Genomic DNA, 17,784 nt, shown 5'->3' with positions numbered 1-17,784 from the left:
AGCAGCATCTGCAGTTCTGTCCTTGCTGTGGGAAGTTCTCTGCATTTCTGGTCCTGCCCACAGCAGGTTTTTACAGCCAGGCACAAATTGAACCTGTGGTTTTTGCTGTTGAGAAGTTCCCTGGCTTTGCTCAGTGCCTGATGAGCACAGTGAGCAGTGAGATCAGTGTGGGAATGACTGAGCCATAACATGAGTCAATACAATTCAAGCACTTAAGGTTGGGGACTTTTTTCCCTGAGTTTGACATAGTAACAGATCCCTACAGAATTTATTCTTCCAAGCAGTCAAAACACACTGTATTTGCTCTTTTCCTATTGAAATCTAACAAAGAAGCCAAAAATCAGATTTCCATTTCCTAGTAATAAAGCTATTCCTTTGAGATTAGAGCTGGGGATGGATTTTATATATATATATATGGCAGTTCCTGCTTAATAATTGAATGTTCTTAGGTGTCTTGTGTGATGTGTGAGAGTCTGTGAGACAGAGCTGATTTGCCCTGTGTGTTTAATATCACACTGCTGTAACTGGCTTCAGACTGGGCTGGTGGTTAAAACTGGTATTAAAGAGTTAAGAGCAGCCCAGGGTTATCAGGTGATTGGGAAAGCAATTGCCCTTTCCCAGTGCAATAAAGCAATTGTGAGTGGTGCCTGGAGATGGGGTGCAGGCTGTTTGCAGTCCTGGTGCCTGCCTGCAGCCTTCAGCAGGAGTTGCATTGTCCCCTTTGTGCTGAGCTCATCCTTTGCACATTCAGAGCATGTTCAGCATTTGCCACTTGCAGCTGGAAATGCTCAGCAGCATTCAAAACGCAGATGATGCCATCTGTTTGTGTGGGGGTTGTCAGGTCCTGACAGGGTTTCACCTGGGCTCTGCTCCCTTGCCAGGGCAGCTCGGGGAGCGCAGGTCTGGCTTCAGTGGGAGGGATGGAGGAGCTGCAGGGCTTTGACAGCTCCATCCCTTGGTGTTTCTGTGCCCTGACATGAGCTAAGGTGGTTTGGGAAACACCAGTCATGATGCTCAGTTTGTAACTCAGGTAGCATGTGACCAGTGCTCCTGTGAAGTTTTTAAAATTTAAAAAAAAAAAAATTAAGCTTTAGTCTTTAGTGCAAAAAATGAGATCTGTGGTTTGAATTACTGTAGTTTGTGGCTACAGTAATGTGAAAAATAAATACAGCTGTGATTTTAAATCAAGCTAGCTCTGATTTACCCTGGCTTGGTAGTTGCACTGGAATTTCGGAGGGTCAGGACCTCGTGTGGCAGGTCTGTCCTCTGGCACCTGTATTTGCCCTGGAAGATGTACAAGATGTACATCTCTGTGGGGTGGTAAAAGCAGTTCCTGTGGATTTTTAGGGCATGGAGTCAGCAATATAAACGGGAATGCAGCTAGACATGCACATGCTGAACCTTAGACTTGAGCTTTGTTACCAGCACTGCTGTATAAAGTTCTGTTCTGGCACAAAGCCTGACTGGATCCACGCTTCTGGCCGGGCTCGTCTCTTCTCAGGGCTTGCTGTGGCATCTGAGGTGCCAGAGGTAAATATAAAAACACAACCCTTGTTCTGCTCCCTCTGGGGGACTCCACAGTGCTGTAGGAGTTCAGGAGGTGGCAGAGTCCTGGCAGGGAAATGGTTCAGTGCACATCTCAGTTTGAGAGCAGAGAGTTGCTGGGGATGGATCAGAAGTGCTGTGTGTCAGGTTAATAAAATTCTGAGGGCATTTTCTGCTCTGTGGAACCTCAGTGGGATGTGGAGCTGCTGTGGCTCTCATGGGACAGCCCTTCCATGGAAGTTAAAATGTTCTACCTGTTCTTCTCGGGCACATAAACAAGTGCTTCAGCCCTGGAGAGATGAGGAGTAAAGTAAATAATAAAAACTTCCTCGTGGTTACCTTATGGAGAGGGTTGAAACTTTCCTGCCTCTTCCAGCCTAAACAGTGCTCGTGACAATTTCAGTTTATTTTTGTTTTGGAGCATAGTGTGTGAGGAAGATAGTGGTTATGTTAGGGGATTTTTTTGTCTAGATTTATATGGGGATTTTTTCTTAGAGCTCTTGCTGTGGTTTTTCTTTGTTTGGGGTTTTTGCTTTGATGTGTTGTTTTCTGGAGGTTTTGGTTTGGTGGGGTTTTTTTTTGTCCCCTCTCCAAAAAGACTGTTATGGGAGGTTTTAAAAAAACTCTGAGCAGCAACTGTGGAGTTAGCCCTGTCTGGGAAGCAGTGGACAAAGAAGTTATGTACACAGCACCAGTGGGAAATAATGAAAAAGTTTCTCACTTGGCTGTTGGGCTGAGAGCTTGAGAAATACCCTTCTAAAAGTTTCTTTTTTCTTGGTCTTATCCATACCATTAGATACTAAAATGCTCTAAATTACTTCTTATTTCATGTTTTGAATAAAAAATAGTAGATAACTTTGAGAACAGTTTTGAAATGTCACTTCTAGCCAAGTTCATTCTGATTCAAAGGCCAGATCAGCATATGTGAGAAGCAGTCAGCAAGTAATAAATGTGAGCATGGCTGTGTGTGTTATCTCAGGGGAGAGGCTGGAGGAGGCAGGAGAAAGCTGCCTAATCCCTCAAGTGCTGCCTGCATTTAATTAGCTCCCAGTTGCTTGGGCAACTGGCACCCAGTGAATTTTCCTGGGTAGTATTTTGGAAGTGGCTCTGAAGGCAGCCCCTGGTGAGGTTGGTGTTCCAGAAAGCACTGCCTGACAGGACATCCTCACTGCTGCTGCACTGATGGCAGCCTCACAGGCAGGATCTTCAAAGCTGAGCTGTTACAGGGAAAAAAACTTCAGTGCATCAGATCCCTAATAAATCATGTGATTTGTTTGGCTGTCTTTGGTTCAGAGGGATCACAGGTTTCCATTTGAAAGAACAAGGAGATGTGGTAGCCCCAGTTTGTTATTGTGGGAATAAAGAAGGTCTTGAAAGGCTGTCCTTGGTCAGAGATGGATCAAACACTGCTCTGAGCAGTTCATGGTGCTCTGCTCAGTCTGGTGTCTCCTCCACTGCAGGCTGCAGGTTGCTTTATTAAACATTTCGTGTTGTTTCAGAGCTGGTAGTGGTGTCTAACCTTAAAGCTTCACCTTGAAAACAGTCAGGAGTTTCACATTGCTTCATTTGAGAAAATAGCCTCCATTTGGAGGGTGTTTTCAGTATGAGACGTGGCTTGTGTGATCTTCATTTGCATGTCATGGAGTATTAGTGTGTCATTATGAGAGCTGGGAAGGTTTTCCTTTTATTTTCAATTTTATTTTGTGTGTGCAAGGCCACAAACCCAAACTGCTGCCACAGGACCTGTGCCACGTCCTGGTTTTGCTGGTGGCAAGTGATGAGGTGTGGTGGCATGAACGAGGCCACCAATTTCATGTGTAGCTTAGTGCTTATTTGCACTGGTTATTCTGTGCTTAATGGCTTAAGGTCTTACTCTGCAGCCTTGTTCCCTCAGCAGCTTACAAGATCAGCCCCAAACGCAGGATCCAGCTCGTGCTGCCCCAGCAGCTCCTGCCTGAGCCACCCTGCAGTTCAGAGCCTTGCTGAGAGCCCTGCCAGCAGAAATGATATTAATGTCTGAAGCGTGACCACAGCCAGAAGTTATTTCATGCAGTGTTAAAGTATTTCCTCCTGGTGTAGATTAGAAGCAGATTAATCACTCGAAGCATTTCTTAATATTTTTTTTTCTTCTTCTCATGGAAGATGGGGCCAGTGGTGAAGCCCCTTTCAGTGGGCTCATTAGCAGTGGGTAGCTGGGCACTGATGGGGGTCACTGCTGTGGCAGAGGTGTTGCTGTTTGAACATAATTTGATGGAGTTGAAACACCCAGTGTGTGAGAGCTGACAGCTGGTCCTTTTTTAAAAAATAGTGCTTAAAATCTGCTCAGGAGCTCGGCTGGTTGTAGCCCGGGAGCAGTGATGTGGCTGCAAAGAAGGTGAATTTGTCACTTGTCTTTGAAACCATGTGCTCTTTTTATAGAAGGAGCCTCTCTGAGTTCCAGAGAAGCAAACCAGACTGAAGGGGAAGAGGCTGTGAAAGTCAGTGCAGTGAGCAGGCATTGGAGGCCTTGGGCACTGGGAATTGGTGTTTGTGGCGCTGGGCAGCGTGGGGTTTCTTTGGAAAGCTCACCTCGGGATGTGTGAGAGACTCTGAGATGAGTTCTGGGGTGAGAATATGTTGGAAGTCAAAGGCTGACATTGACAGCTTTGGTTTCTCTCACTTAAGGTCATGCAAGAGCTCATATGATCCCTTGAAACACAGACCCCCTTTGCAAATAGCTTTTAACACGTGTTTGGAGCCCTGCAGCAGCAGCCCCGGGGATGAGGACTCGGGTAGGACTGCTGCTGAGCAGCTGCTCTTTGTGCAGCACACCTCTGTCTGACAGCCTTGTGCTTGCTCTTCCTTGCACAGGATGGTGTCTGTTTGCTTTTCAAATCATTTCCCTGCTGCCTCGTGGCACAAGCTGCTCGTGCAGCAGAGATTACAGATCACAGGTCAGCCTTGCCCAGCCAGGTTCTCCAGCTTTAGGTACTGGACATTTCTGTGTTTGAGGATTTCCTGCTTTAGGTACTGGGCATTTCTGTGTTTGAGGATCTCATGCTTTAGGTACTGGGCATTTCTGTGTTTGGGGTTTTCCAGCTTTAGGTACTGGGCATTTCTGTGTTTGGGGAGTTACTGCTTTAGGTACTGGGCATTTCTGTGTTTGAGGAGTTACTGCTTTAGGTACTGGGCATTTCTGTGTTTGGGGTTTTACTGCTTTAGGTACTGGGCATTTCTGTGTTTGGGGTTTTCCTGCTTTAGGTACTGGGCATTTCTGTGTTTGGGGTTTTCCTGCTTTAAACACCGAGCATTTCTGTGTTTTCTGTGCGTGCAGGAAAGGAAGCCAGGTGTAATTGAATCCATCTCAGTTGTTAAGGCTCTGAGCTGATGAGGACCAGGCTGCAGCCAGGCTCTAATGTGAGACAGGGCTCAGGCCTGCATTTCACACATGAATAAGCACACTTAATCTCCTGATTAGAGCGGGCTCTGCTCTGCCCTGGGCTGGGCAGCAGCTCTGACGTCTGCTCTGTCATTAACCAAAATAAGCTGCTCCTCGGAGAAATGAGACCAATGGCTGAAATTAAAGGCAGCTTCTCCAGACAGAAATATCATCTGTCTTCATGCTTATGCATCAAGTGTTTTAAAACAGTGGGCAAGAAAAAACGTCCTCTTAATGTCTCTTGCTCATCCTGATAGCCTTGTGCCATCCCCTGCCCTTTGACTGGGAGCAGGATTGCTTGTTTGCCCTGCTAGGGAATTTTATGGAGCGCAGCTTTAGTTAGTCTTACAGATAGTCTCTAAATCTGAGGAAGCTGCATTCTTTAGAGAGAATTTGCTTTAATTATAGGCACGTTTCCCTGGGAGTGTCTGGTCAGGCAGCTCGTGGTAGGAGCCCACCCTGCACTTTTCCCTTTTGAGAAGCTCAGATGCACAAGTGTGTCTGCAGTTAAATAAAACAGCTCACGTGGCTGAGGACCAGAGGTTTTGCCTTTCCTGCTCAAAGGGGTTTTCCAAAAATAACCTGATCTAGTTCTCTTTGGGGTGATTTAAATAACTAGAGTTTGAAGCTTTCTGGAGGATGAAAGGATTGTGAGGGGACAGCTGAGTGTTCAGCCATTTAAAAATGAAACATCCAAATGAGAAAAGCTCGGCTAAAAACAAGCAGGGAGGGACAGTTTGGTAGATATTTGTAGAATATTCCCGAGATGGAGGCACCAAAATAAAATTTAGAATGGAAACAGGAATTAGTTGAGAGTTGGAGATGAGCTGCACTTGCAAAGCCGCAATGGGCTGGTTCTGTAAACACACAAAAGTGAATGTGGTCAGTGTCGTGCAGAATTCACTTTTGTCTTAAAATAAGTGACCTGCAGGCAGCCAGGGGTGATGTCCTGGTGGCTGCAATAATCAGGCATCCCATAAAACCAGGGCTGTTCTAAGAGGGACACGTGGTTCTGTTCCGTGGAAGGATTCTTTTCTGTTACCATTGGCTTGGCTGTTACTGTGTGCCAGGAATTTCTCTTGATGCTTTGATTTCTTTGTTGGTATTTCCCAGATCTCAATTTACAGCACTTTGGAATGTTTTTATTTCACCTATTTTAGTAACAATACTGCAGGCTTCTCTTTTCTTGCCACAGACTCGCCTGTCAGGAAAAATCCATCTGCATGCTTTTTCAGGGTTTACCCTTGTTGCTTCTCAAAGTCTGTCTATCTGTTCAAAATAAATTGCTGTGTAGAACAACAAGTTTTTGTTCAACTTTTTTTTTTCCTGTTTTCAATGTTGTTAAGCAACCTCATAATGCAGATGTTTTCATGGCTCCAAATGACTTCAGGTTCCCCAGATAATTGTTCTTGTTTTAACAGCAACTTCTGCAGGTCCTGTGGGCCTGTTCTCCCCTAGCAGGGGAGTTATCCTGCAGTATAGGAGGGAGTTATCCCACACTACATGGTCATTTTTTAAAGTTCTGGTTTTTAATGGTGTGATGGGATGGCTGCTCCACATTACTGAGCCGTGTGTTGTGGTAATCGCTTCCATTAAGGCTGAATGACTTCAGAGAAGGGTAAATACGCTGCTCATATTTATTGTCTGTTTGCTGCCATGTGTTCTGAGTACAGAGGCCATTAAAGCAGCTCTGAAATGACAGGAGGAGCTCAGGGCAGCCCCTTCAGGGCAGGGATCAGTGCAGTGGGCTGGGAGGGAGGGCTGTGCTCCCCTCCTGCCCCTGCAGCTGGGCTCTCTCTGCCCCTGAGCCGCCCCAAAGCCCCCAGCCCTTGGAGCTGGGAGGGTTAGGGACAGGCTGCCCAGAGTGTGGCACAGGCAGGTGACACCTGAGCACAGCCCTGTCCCCGTGGGAGTGCAGGCAGCCCTGCTGTCCCTGCCTCCCTCACCGAGCACTAATGGCCCAGAAAGCCTGGCTAATTGATCTGCTAATTTTGGCAGTGCAGAAACTTCCCAAGACTGCGTTGATTTTATGTTGCTGCTCTTGAGCCAGCGTGGAGAGGATGTGGCTTATTTGGGGTGACGTGACTTCCATGGGAGCCTGTGTGTAAAACTGTCCAAAGGCAGGTGGTGGCACATCACTGCTGTGGACGTGGTGCAGAAACTGCCCATCCATTTCTGGAGGAGGTAGGAGCTGATATGTTCACTCAAATCTCCTGCCCAGCCTTTCAGTCTGCTCTGTGCTCAAAGCTGACTCTTGTAGAATTTCACTCCCAGTCCTCACTGAATTCCTGACCTCTCACAAATAGAAAGTTGTTCTGCTTGTCCTCCCTATGCCCATGAGAATAACACAAAGGGAAACGTTACTTTGCTGTCTTGGGTCCTTAAAAATCCTCAGGATTGCCTTTGCTTCCCTGGCAGTTTCCTCTTGAGAGGCTGACTGCAGACACAGCAGTAATCTGGCACTGTTCTCTCCTAAGTGCAGGGATGTTTCTGCCTGTGAAATCTTGCTGTGCTGCTCTTCCCTGTTCCTTTGAGTTGTGTAGTGTCAGGGCTGTGTTGAAGAGAGGGTCCAGGATCTCCCCTGAGGTGTCAGCCTGCCTGTCTGGAGTGTCCCTGGAGTGTCCCTGGAGTGTCCCTGGAGTGTCCCACAGCCCCTGGGCGATGCCCAGCCAGGGCCATGGCAGTGTGACTGGAATGTGCAGGGGAGCTCAGAAATGTGAGATCTCCTGTTTGCTGTGCTCAGGTCAAGCTGGGTAAACAGCAGGGGGGCAGGAGAGGTCAGTGCCTGCCATGGGAAACACCTGGAGCTGTGTGCCTGGAGTGGCACTGACCTCCCAGCTGGGAGGGGCTGATGGGGCAGGGCTGCCTCTGCCCCGCCTGGGCATGGTGGGCACAGAGCCCCAGAGGGAACAAACACCCTTTAATTCCTGTCCTGACAGGGTTCCCCAGGGCTGGGGGCTGTGAGATGTAACTCAGTGACCAGCGCTGGCCACAGCCTTCCAGGGCTGGGTTTGTGGTATGAACTCCAAAGCCAGGGGAGGAGATAAGGGAGACGCCTGATAAGGGGCACATCAGTCACTGGAGAGACTCCTAAGGGCTTTTTAAAACTTTAGGCAAATCTTTTATCCCAGGAGGGTCCCACACTTGTCCCCTGAGCATTCCAGAATAGGCAGTGGGACCCTTTCAACACCCACTGGGCACCGGCAGGATTGGCACAGAGGAGGAAAATGAACATTTTTACTGACTGGGGCATTCATGTGGGGAAAAGGTTTTGTGTGTGTCTGTGTACTTCTGGCAGGGAGAGATCTGCATTCTGGCTCTGTGTGTGGTGGCTGGTTGGAAAATTCTGTAGGTAAACCCAGCAGCATCTGGATTTTCAAAGTTGGGGCGAGCGTCTTTAGTACCATCTCACCCCAACAGTGAAAAACTGCCCAAGAATAGTGGGTAAAACTCTTGCTGTACTCCCTTTGCCTTTTTTCTTACTTTTTCCCCCTCTGCTGGTGTCTGAGGTTGCCCTCAGTCTGCACTGCTGGGTGTGTTGCTGTAGATGATGGATGGACCCTGGAGTGGGGAATGTTCTGAGGATGTCCCACATGAGCTCTTCATGCACTTGGTCCCTCTGGGTGTCTGCAGCTCCTGTTTGCCATGGCAAGCAGGAGATAGGGGAGGAATGTGGGAGAAGGTTGATAACAGATGTTGCCAGTCTCCCCTGCGAGCTGAAGGTTAAAGGTGTGTGGCTGCCCTGCAGCTAATGAGCTTTAGCAGGGTGGGCTGGGTGGAAACTCCCCTGCCCTGAGCTGGCTGTGAGGGTCTATTCTAATTTGTGTCATTTCTTAAAACCTTATATATATATGGGAAAACCTTTATGGGCTGTTTTCTCTGTTCCTTTTTTTTTTTTTTTTTTTTTTTGGGGGGGGGGGGGGGTTAATCCCTTGCACTTTAACTGAGCTAAAATTCTTCCTTGACATCAAAATTAGAAAAGCTCTGTGGCAGGAACTCTAGCAGTGGCAGCACATAGTTCCTTTAATCTGGCATTTGCTGAAAACAGTGCCTTTTTATCTGGCAGTATGGGACTAAAGGCTTACAGAAGAATGGTCCTGTTGTGTTTATTAAGACTGGTAACACATGACCAAACAAATCCTGTTAAAAGATTTATCTGTCTAGCTCAAATAAGAAAAAGGAGCTCTTCTCCATGTTTTTAGTTGCCCTGCTTTCTTAGATGCCTTCCTGTTACAGTCTTGTAACATTTCTGGTGGACTTGCTTTCACATTGTCTTTAAAACCTGACTCTTTAATTCTGCTTAAGAGGTTTAAGTACTTAATGTGCAGAGTGGTGCTATATGTGCCTTTTGCTCTGGCAGGGGTTTCCAGGTGTCCAGACAGAGCAACTGTGGAGCAGGTCACTTCTGGGAGTAGCAATATCCTCCTCTCCAGGCTGGGACTGGAGAGGGAGAAGGGTTTTGTGGCTGTAAAAAAAGTTGAAACTTTAATTTGAGCTAGATTTAAAATGCTGGGGGGTGGGTGTGGGGAAATGAAGCAGGTGAATATGGGGTAATGAAGAGTTGAAAATAATGATTATGAACTTCTGCACTTGAGATTATTAGATGAAGTTAAAGGTTAAGTTGTGCCTGCTGGATTTCTCCAAAATGCTGGTGGGAAATTCTTGTTTCCTCATCACTGGAGAGCTGAGCATTTTAACAGGAATATCAGCATTTGAATGTGATGGGATGTGGTCAGTATCTGCATTTTCTGCTCCAAAGCAGAGAATGGGAGAATTGAGTGACTCTGCAAACACGTTTTTGGCTTGTGTTTGATCTCTAAACAATTCAGGATAAAAAAGACCTTGCAAGTCTGAAAGCAGAGTGGGTGGAGATAAAGAGAGTTATCCCAGAGTGCATGTAATAAACCTATTGAAATGGCCATATCCTGAGGCTCGAGTTAGAAAATAACAACAAAAGGTCCTCGGGTGTGATTGCAGTGAAATTAACATCTTTCCTCAGGTTTTTCAACTTTCATCGAGCAAATAACGGGCAGGGGCCGTTCTCCCTCTCCTTTGTGTGGCACACTCAGCTGTTGGGAGTGGTTGTTCCCTTTGAGCTTCCACGGCTGAATTCCCTGTGGAGGAGGGTGAGTTTTACCAGGCAAGGCAGTCACTGCCCTGCAGCCCCTGCTGCTGTGCCCAGGCTGCCTTGGCCGGGCAGAGGGGCAGGAGCAGCTGCTTGGTGGGGCTGGGGGCACAGAGAGCCAGCAGCTGCCAGGGAAAACACCCAGAAAGCCAAGGGCCACTGCAGATTTCAGTGCTGCCCGAGTCCCAGATCCAGCAGCTGTGTGGCCAGGGATGCTGCAGGGAGCAGGGACAGCCCCAGGTGGTTCTGTGCCTTGGGGTCCCTGTTCAGCCCTGCTTGCACAGAGGGGCCACGAGAGCTCAGCCCAGCAGCAGCTCCATGGTGAGTGGGGCTGAGTCAGCAGAGGGGTTCTCACAGCGCTCACGTTTGGTGAAGAGTTTGGGGCAGCTTCTGTTCTGTGGTGGGTGAAGGAGGAATGTGTGAGATGTGGGTTTTCCCTGGTACAGCTGCTCTGGAAGTTATGGAGCTGCTTTATTCCTAGACAAAGTAGTCAGTGCTTCATGGTGATGTTAATTTAATCCTGCCAAATCTTTTGAAGTTGAGTGTTTGGAGTGAAATCGACTTGGAAATGTGATATGTTTATGTAGGAAAGCAATGGCTGCGAAAATTATTTTTTATGGGATCCCCTGAAATGGGAGCTGGGAGGAAAGTGCCCACTGGAGTGGAAATTTCACAGATGAACAGGCTGAGCAAAGTGTGGCACACACTGCTTCTTGCACAGCCCTCCAATAAATGAAATAATCTGAACGTGGGGTTTGTTTATTCAGTGTTACTCCTCTATGCAGAACTGTGTTGTGCAAAGAAAATAAACCCAGGAAAAAAGATCCCCCTAGTAATTGTAATAAAAGCTCTGCAGGACTTTGTGGAGTGCTTCACCCAGCAGGCTCCCAGGGTTTGCTGTGCTCTCAGGACAGGCTCCACTGCTGCTGGCTGCCTCACTTGACATTCACTTTCAAACGGAAATTTAGCGAGGAGCAGCCTGCACTGGAGTTGTGGCTTTCTCAGAGTTGTTTGCACAGCTCTGGCTCCTTCAGACTTACACAATGTGAGGTGGAGCTCAGAGAGTTTCAGATGCAGGTGATATAAATATGGATGCATTATCTGTCAGTTACTAATCAACTTTTTTATTTGTCCTTAAGGCAGGAACTTTAAAATCATTTTGCCTTAAGTTTAGAGGTGTGGGGTGGTTGTCACCTTCTTAGCTCTTCGTCCTGAGGCTTCAAGGAGAAGCCCTGGAGCTGGCCAGGTTTCAGACTTGCTCCTTCTGTCATTTACTGCCCGTCCTCAATAAGGAAATGGTGACTGATGGGGATTTTTAAAATTGGAAATGATTTAAAGAAAAAAAAAATGGACATTTTGCACTTGCCAGTCCAAGGAAGGTGCTTGTGCTGCAGTTGTGCCAGAAGAGGGGTCTGATCCTTTCCCTGAGGTGATCTTTGTATGAGCAGCAATAGGAAAACCCCAAGCTTTGCTGCTGGGGAATTCCCTCACCCTGGAAGTGTAGGAGGTTTCCTCCCGACTCCCTGCAGGCTCTCAGCATTCCCTGGCAGGCTCAGGGAGGTGTTCTCCCCTGCCATCAGCTCCATCACATCCCTGGGAGCTGTCAGAGCTGCAGGGGGCAGAGCAAACAGCATCACTGCCTACCTGCCTTCATGTGCTACCTGAGCCCAGGCACAGCCTCGCTGCAGCGGCAGGAGAAGCAATTTGTGTCCTCTGTTTGTCTCCTCTGTTTGTCTCCTCTGTTTGTCTCCTCTGTTTGTCTCCTCTGTTTGTCTCCTCTGTTTGTCTCCTCTGTTTGTCTCTCCTGCTGCTCCCTCTGCTGCAGCAGGGACAGGAACACTGAGGGCTGAGTTCTGTGCAGGGCTGAAGGAGTTTCCAGTGCACGGGATCAGGGACTCCTCAGCTGACTTCTCAAAAATCAAACCAGCCTTTTTCCTTCTCTGATGTGGTTTCAAAAGCCTAATGCATGAACAATCAATGTTCTCAGGTCCCTGCCTCTCAGACATCCTACACCGTGGGCTAATTCTGAGTTGCACCACGTAGTAGCTTCCTGGAAACTGAGGAACTGAGGGTGGGCAGATTCAGCATTATTGGTGAATTAGGGGGAAAAAAAAAGATAATTTACCTTTGTGAGTTAAATGCCTCCTTTTTGAAATATCCTCCTTTCATGAGAGGTCCTGTTTTTATATGTGGAAAAGCAGATTTCATTAGTGCTGTTGTAACTACTGTGGTTTGGTTTGGTTTCAATTAATTAATTCCTGTAATCTGTGGATTACAGGTTAGTTCTATTTTTGGCAAAGCAGGGTAGGGGCAGGACTTGCTAACAGATTGCCCTGGAAGTGGCAGATGGCATCCCTTACCCTGTACCAGCTTTGTAGGGCATGGCTTGTGAGCGGTGGGGAGATGTGAAATAATACTGCCATTTGCTGAACTCCCTCATTTGCTTCCAGGGGAGGGCTGGGGACTCTTCCTCTTTGCACTTGTCCTCTCTGAAATGTTTGATGGGTTTTGTTTCTGGCACTGGCATGCTCCCTGTTAGCTCCAGCTATAAAGTGGTACCTGTTCTCAGGGGGCACTGCCCCTCCCAGAAGTTATTACGTGTCTGCAGCGAGCTGAAGAATTTTTTTAAGGAATTGTGGGATCTTTTTTGAGGATGGAGGTAGCCTCAAAGATTTCACAGAAACGGTAACTTCAGTGTCTGGAAGTCTTCAAAAGCTGCTTTGTATTTTACTGCTCGTGCTTTCCACGCCGAATTGCTTTAGGATGTGGGGTTATATTAGCTTTTAATTTTTATCTTAAGGAATTGAAGGAATTTGGAATACTAACATGGGCTTTTTCCCTCTTTCTCTCCCCTCACCTCTTCAAGAACCTTTTTGAAACGCCGGGGTTGTCGGAGTGGTTGAATTTTTCCTGGCTTTGCGTGAGAAATTCAGAAGACTGAAGCCCAGGCTCACTGTCTACCTTTCACGGAGGCCCAGCCGTGAGAGGACAGAAGAAGGCACGTGGCGAATCATGACGGCGGACAAGGAGAAGGACAAAGAGAAGGAGAAGGACAGGGACAGGGACCGGGAGCGGGACAAGGAGCGCGACAAGCGGGACAAGGCGCGCGAGAGCGAGAGCTCGCGGCCGCGGCGCAGCTGCACCTTGGAGGGAGGCGCCAAGAACTACGCCGAGAGCGAGCACAGCGAGGACGAGGACAACGACAACAACAGTGCCACCACCGAGGAGTCGGCCAAGAAGAGCAAGAAGAAACCCCCCAAGAAGAAGTCGCGCTACGAGAGGACCGACAACGGCGAGATCACGTCCTTCATCACCGAGGATGACGTGGTGTACAGGCCTGGAGGTAAGGGGCAGCCCAAAGTCCCGCCATCCCAAAGTCCCGCCGTCCCAAATTACATCATCCCAAAGTCCCACCATCCCAAAGTCCCACCATCCCAAATTACATCATCCCAAAGTCCCGCCGTCCCAAAGTCCCGCCGTCCCAAAGTCCCACCATCCCAAAGTCCCACCATCCCAAAGTCCCACCATCCCAAAGTCCCACCATCCCAAAGTCCCACCATCCCAAATTACATCATCCCAAAGTCCCGCCGTCCCAAAGTCCCACCATCCCAAAGTCCCGCCATCCCAAATTACATCATCCCAATTTACATCAGTCCCGTTTGGTGCTGGCTCTGGTGGCCCAGGGCTGCTCGCTGTGCTCCTGGGAACCAGAGTTACCCCTGCCCTGGGGGCTCAGTGTGCTCCTGGGGCTGGAATTGCCCCTGTCCTGGGTGCTCAGTGTGCTCCTGGGGCTGGAATTGCCCCTGCCCTGGGGGCTGCTCCTGGGGGCTGGAATTTCCCCTGTCCTGGGGGCTGGAATTGCCCTTGCCCTGGGGGCTGTTCCTGGGAGATGGAATTGCCCCTGTCCTGGGGGCTCAGAGTGCTCCTGGGAGTGGAATTGCCCCTGCCCTGGGAGTGGAATTGCCCCTGCCCTGGGGGAGGCTGCAGCCTTGCCCTTGCAGGCAGAAGTGGGTGTGCATGGAAAGCTCCTGGCTGTATCTGTGGTATCTGATTTGTGGGGAGGAACTTAGCTCCCCTCTGGAAAAGAGCCACCCTTTTTGCTTTCTGCTGCATGAGTTATCTGTGTGTCACATGGAGTCTCTGTCCCTGGGAGTTTGGAAACTAAATTGGATAATGCATTAAATGCTTCACTCCCACTTTGGAGCGAGACCCACCCTGGGCTGGGGGGGTGTGGAGACATCCTCAGCCTTTCTGGCAAGCTTTTCTGGGAATCTCTGATTGCTCTGGGAAACAGAACCCAGAGGAGTGAGGATCTCAGAGCTGCTCTGGCCCTGGTTTCACCCCTGATTGCTGGCTGTGCCTGTGCCCAGCTGTTGGGCAGAGCAGAGTTGGGATCAGGGGTGTGTGGGGACAGCAGCAGCAGCAGCCTGCAGTGTGCTCTGCATGCCTTGGATATGCCTCTTAAGCACTGCCAAGTTCATAGGAGGTTTTTAGTCTCTGATGTAAGGTGTCAAGGTCTAACCTATGGCTGCTGCCAGGGAATGTTTTCCTCAAACTGCCCTTAAAATGAGATTCCCCAGCTCCCATTTGTGATCCCAGCTTCCCTGTCCGTGTGCAGAGCACCTAGAAGTGCTGCCTGGAGCGTGTTCCCCCCGGGGTGGGGCTGTTGGCAGGTTGATGTCCTGCAGTGACACTGCTGGGGCACAGCACAGACGGATTCAGGATGGACACGGGGAGCCAGGGAGGTCAGATCCCCTCTGGTTTTCCATGAGGAGCTGCCCAGCTCAGCTCCAGCAGTCTCCTGGCTCAGCTGGGGATGTTTGAGTGCTGTGTGTGGGGCAGGTCCAGGTGGGACGTGCTGGGTTCCATCCTCCTCCTCCCACGGGAGCCCTGAGCGCTCTGGTTTGCTCTTAGCTCACCCAGTGTTAGTCAGAACAGTTTTCTCTTGACTGCCTCAGCTTCGGTTTCAGCTCATTTCATCCATCACTGCAAAGGAGCTGCTTTTGCCATGGTGTCAGGAATATTTGTTTTTCAGCAGGGGCAGCTGGGAGCCTGCGGAAGCGTCAGCTTTGGTGGCAATCTTATTTTCAGTGTCAGAGGATGAAAAATAATTCAGAATCTGTTGAGAACAGCTGTTGTGTGGGCCCAGGAGTACAATGTGATACACTGGCTTTATTGCAAAAAGAGTTTGCTTAAAATGAAGATGGGAAATCAGTTTGTGGTCTCAATTTTATCCTGTGGGAGGATGGAGCAGTGGCTGTGGCTGATCTGGAGGAGGCTGTCCAGGGAAGGAGCAAGGAGAGCCATACTGTTGGTGATAATGGGGGTATTTTGTAGCTGTTCTGTAACTTAAACCCCTGCTTATGAAATTTTGCATTTTGTTAATAGCAATCAGCATAAGAGATGTACCCTGGCATTGAAACTTTTCTGTTGTGTTGGCTCTTTGTGCTGTTGGAAAACTTGGAAATGCTGAGAGTGATGAGAACAAACATGAGCTCAGCCCTGCAGGGACCTGAGCATGGCTGAACCTGAGCTGAATGTACCCATTTGAAATTTGATTTTAAAGGGAATTTCTTGTCAGGAGTGACATCTTGAATCCACATCCCTGTGCTGGAGGTGTTCTAAACCAATGTTTAGAGCATCCATTACAGAAGCAGATCTTCCAGCTCCCCACATACAGGGAGATGTATTTGTGTTTAAGGCTGAAAATTACAGAAATTTTAAGAGGGATTAGAGAGTTTAAATTAATGAGACACAGCAAGGATTAGAAAGATGAAAATTAAAGGTGTGTGCAGGAGGGATAGCCATCTTCAGCTTACATCTTCTGGGCTTTAAGGAGGGGAAATCCTTTCCAAGCATTTGATTCTTTCTCTTAAGTGCTCTCATCTGATGTGGATGAAAGTTCAAGGTCTGCATTTCTTGGTTAAAATCTCATTCTGTGTTTACCCCATTGCTGTAGAGTACTTAATCCAGCACTTAATTCTGCTTTTTTTCCTGTGCTGAGCTCAGCAGCTGTATTGGAGTAATAGCAAATAAACTATAAATAAACAGATAATCAAGATCATTGGGTTTTTTTCCAGTGAAAGGTTTCACTGTATTGTTACCATGTAAATACTGCTCTTATGAATTTGCATAGATATAATGAATGTGTGCACAGCTTTAAATAATGTATTAAAAAGAATTGAGTAGGGCTTAGACAACACTTTGCAATTAATCTTCTCTACTTTGCTGGAAATCACACAGGCCTATCCTAAAAGCTTGTTGGCCCAGTTCCCCATCTGTCCTCTCAATTTCCACACCCTCCCTCCCATTTCCTTCCAAATCTACTCTCTGGGGTTTTCCTTCTTCTTTCCCTTGCAGTTCTCACCTTGCTGTTGTCACACTGCCTGTTGGAGTAGCATTAATTTTTGTTGCACAGTGGATATTCAAATTTGCTTCAGGCTTCCTTAGCCTAGGGAGATGGCAATGAAAGAGAGTTGTGTTAAAACTGAGAGTTATTGTTTTTTCTCCTCTTGGATTTCAGTTAGATCATTTAATGCTGATTTTCCTTCCATTTCTCATGCAGACTGATCCCTGCTATGTCCCTGGCCTTTGCCAAAATCCACCTCAGGAAGGGCTGTGATTGAATTAAAGCCACAGGATGGGTGCTGAGGCTGTTGGTGCTGCTGTGGTGGCCCCTGGAGTGCTGGGTTAAAGCTGGCTTGGTTTGGAGCCTGGCAGAGCAGGTGGCTGTCACCTGGAGCCGGGGACAACATTGTTTGCTTTGCCTACGTAGAACCATTTCAAAGGATCTGCAGGAATTGCAGGGATTTGTGGGGCTGTGTTTCTGCAGTGACATCAGGGGCTGCACAAGCAGCCCTTGGGCAGGAGGTGAGGCAGGGTGAGATGCTGGGATGCCTGCTGAGCCTGCAGCAGGGGCAGGGCAGCTCTCATGGGTGACACCTTTCATTTTCCTGCTCTGCACAGGTCTGTGCTCTGGGCTGTGCTCTCTGTCTGACCAGCAAGGGCAAGGGAGGGCTCACTCAGCAGGGACATGGGAAATGCTCTCAGTGTTTCTGCTTGAGGTGCACAGATGAAGGCCATCCCCAGTGGGTATGAGGCACTGGGGTGTGTCACACTGGTTCTCTAGGGACAGCAAAGGGAGGGAGCTCAGGAGCCCCACTCGGGGCAGCAGAGTTTCCTGAGCTCTCCTGGTGTGCCTGAGGCTGTTTGGAATCAGTCAGTGAGGTCCTGCAGTGCAGTTTTGGTGCTGTTTGTCCCTGTGTCCCCCACCCTGCCCCTGAGGAGCTCTGGGAGGCAGGAGGGGTTTCCGTGGGGATTTGTGAGACGTCACCCAGGAGCACTGGGGCAAGTCTGGCACCTCCAGAAAGGTTTCCTGTGGCCCTGAAAGGGCAGGAAAAGCCTGTCAGGAGTGGCACACGTGCAGCACAGCTTATCTGGTGCTAGAGAAGGAGTTTCAGACTAACTGGTTGTTTCATTAATTTCTTTTATCAGCCTGGATTCTTGTTCCCACCCCTCCTCTCTTTTCATGTGTTTAATTGAAAAAAAGGCAGGAGGAGCCCTGGCAGGAGGGGGCCTGAGCAGCCACGGGGGCTTTGCTGGCAGTGTGGCATTTCTGGGGACACAGCTTGGGTGAAAAGGTGTTTGCTTTGTACAGATCTGTTAATGAAGCATGTGTGGATGCACCTTACAAGGA

At 48.5% G+C, this 17,784-nt stretch overlaps 1 protein-coding gene across 3 annotated transcripts in view; it reads left to right on the top strand.

Moving 5' to 3' along the window:
• Positions 1-17,784, top strand: part of RERE (arginine-glutamic acid dipeptide repeats) — a 163,139-nt gene that overhangs the window by 41,913 nt on the left and 103,442 nt on the right. For all 3 annotated transcript variants that reach the window (XM_084220000.1, XM_084219999.1, XM_084219998.1), the window contains exon 2: positions 12,955-13,431. In XM_084220000.1, the coding sequence (XP_084076126.1) occupies positions 13,101-13,431 (331 nt within the window). In that variant the 5' untranslated portion in view covers positions 12,955-13,100. The remainder of the gene's footprint in view (positions 1-12,954; positions 13,432-17,784) is intronic.

This window comes from Fringilla coelebs, assembly GCF_963513975.1.
Source record: "Fringilla coelebs genome assembly, chromosome: 22".
Taxonomy (NCBI): Eukaryota; Metazoa; Chordata; class Aves; order Passeriformes; family Fringillidae; genus Fringilla; species Fringilla coelebs.
Note: the sequence above shows the minus strand (reverse complement) of the source record. Positions and strands in the feature narration are given on the sequence as shown.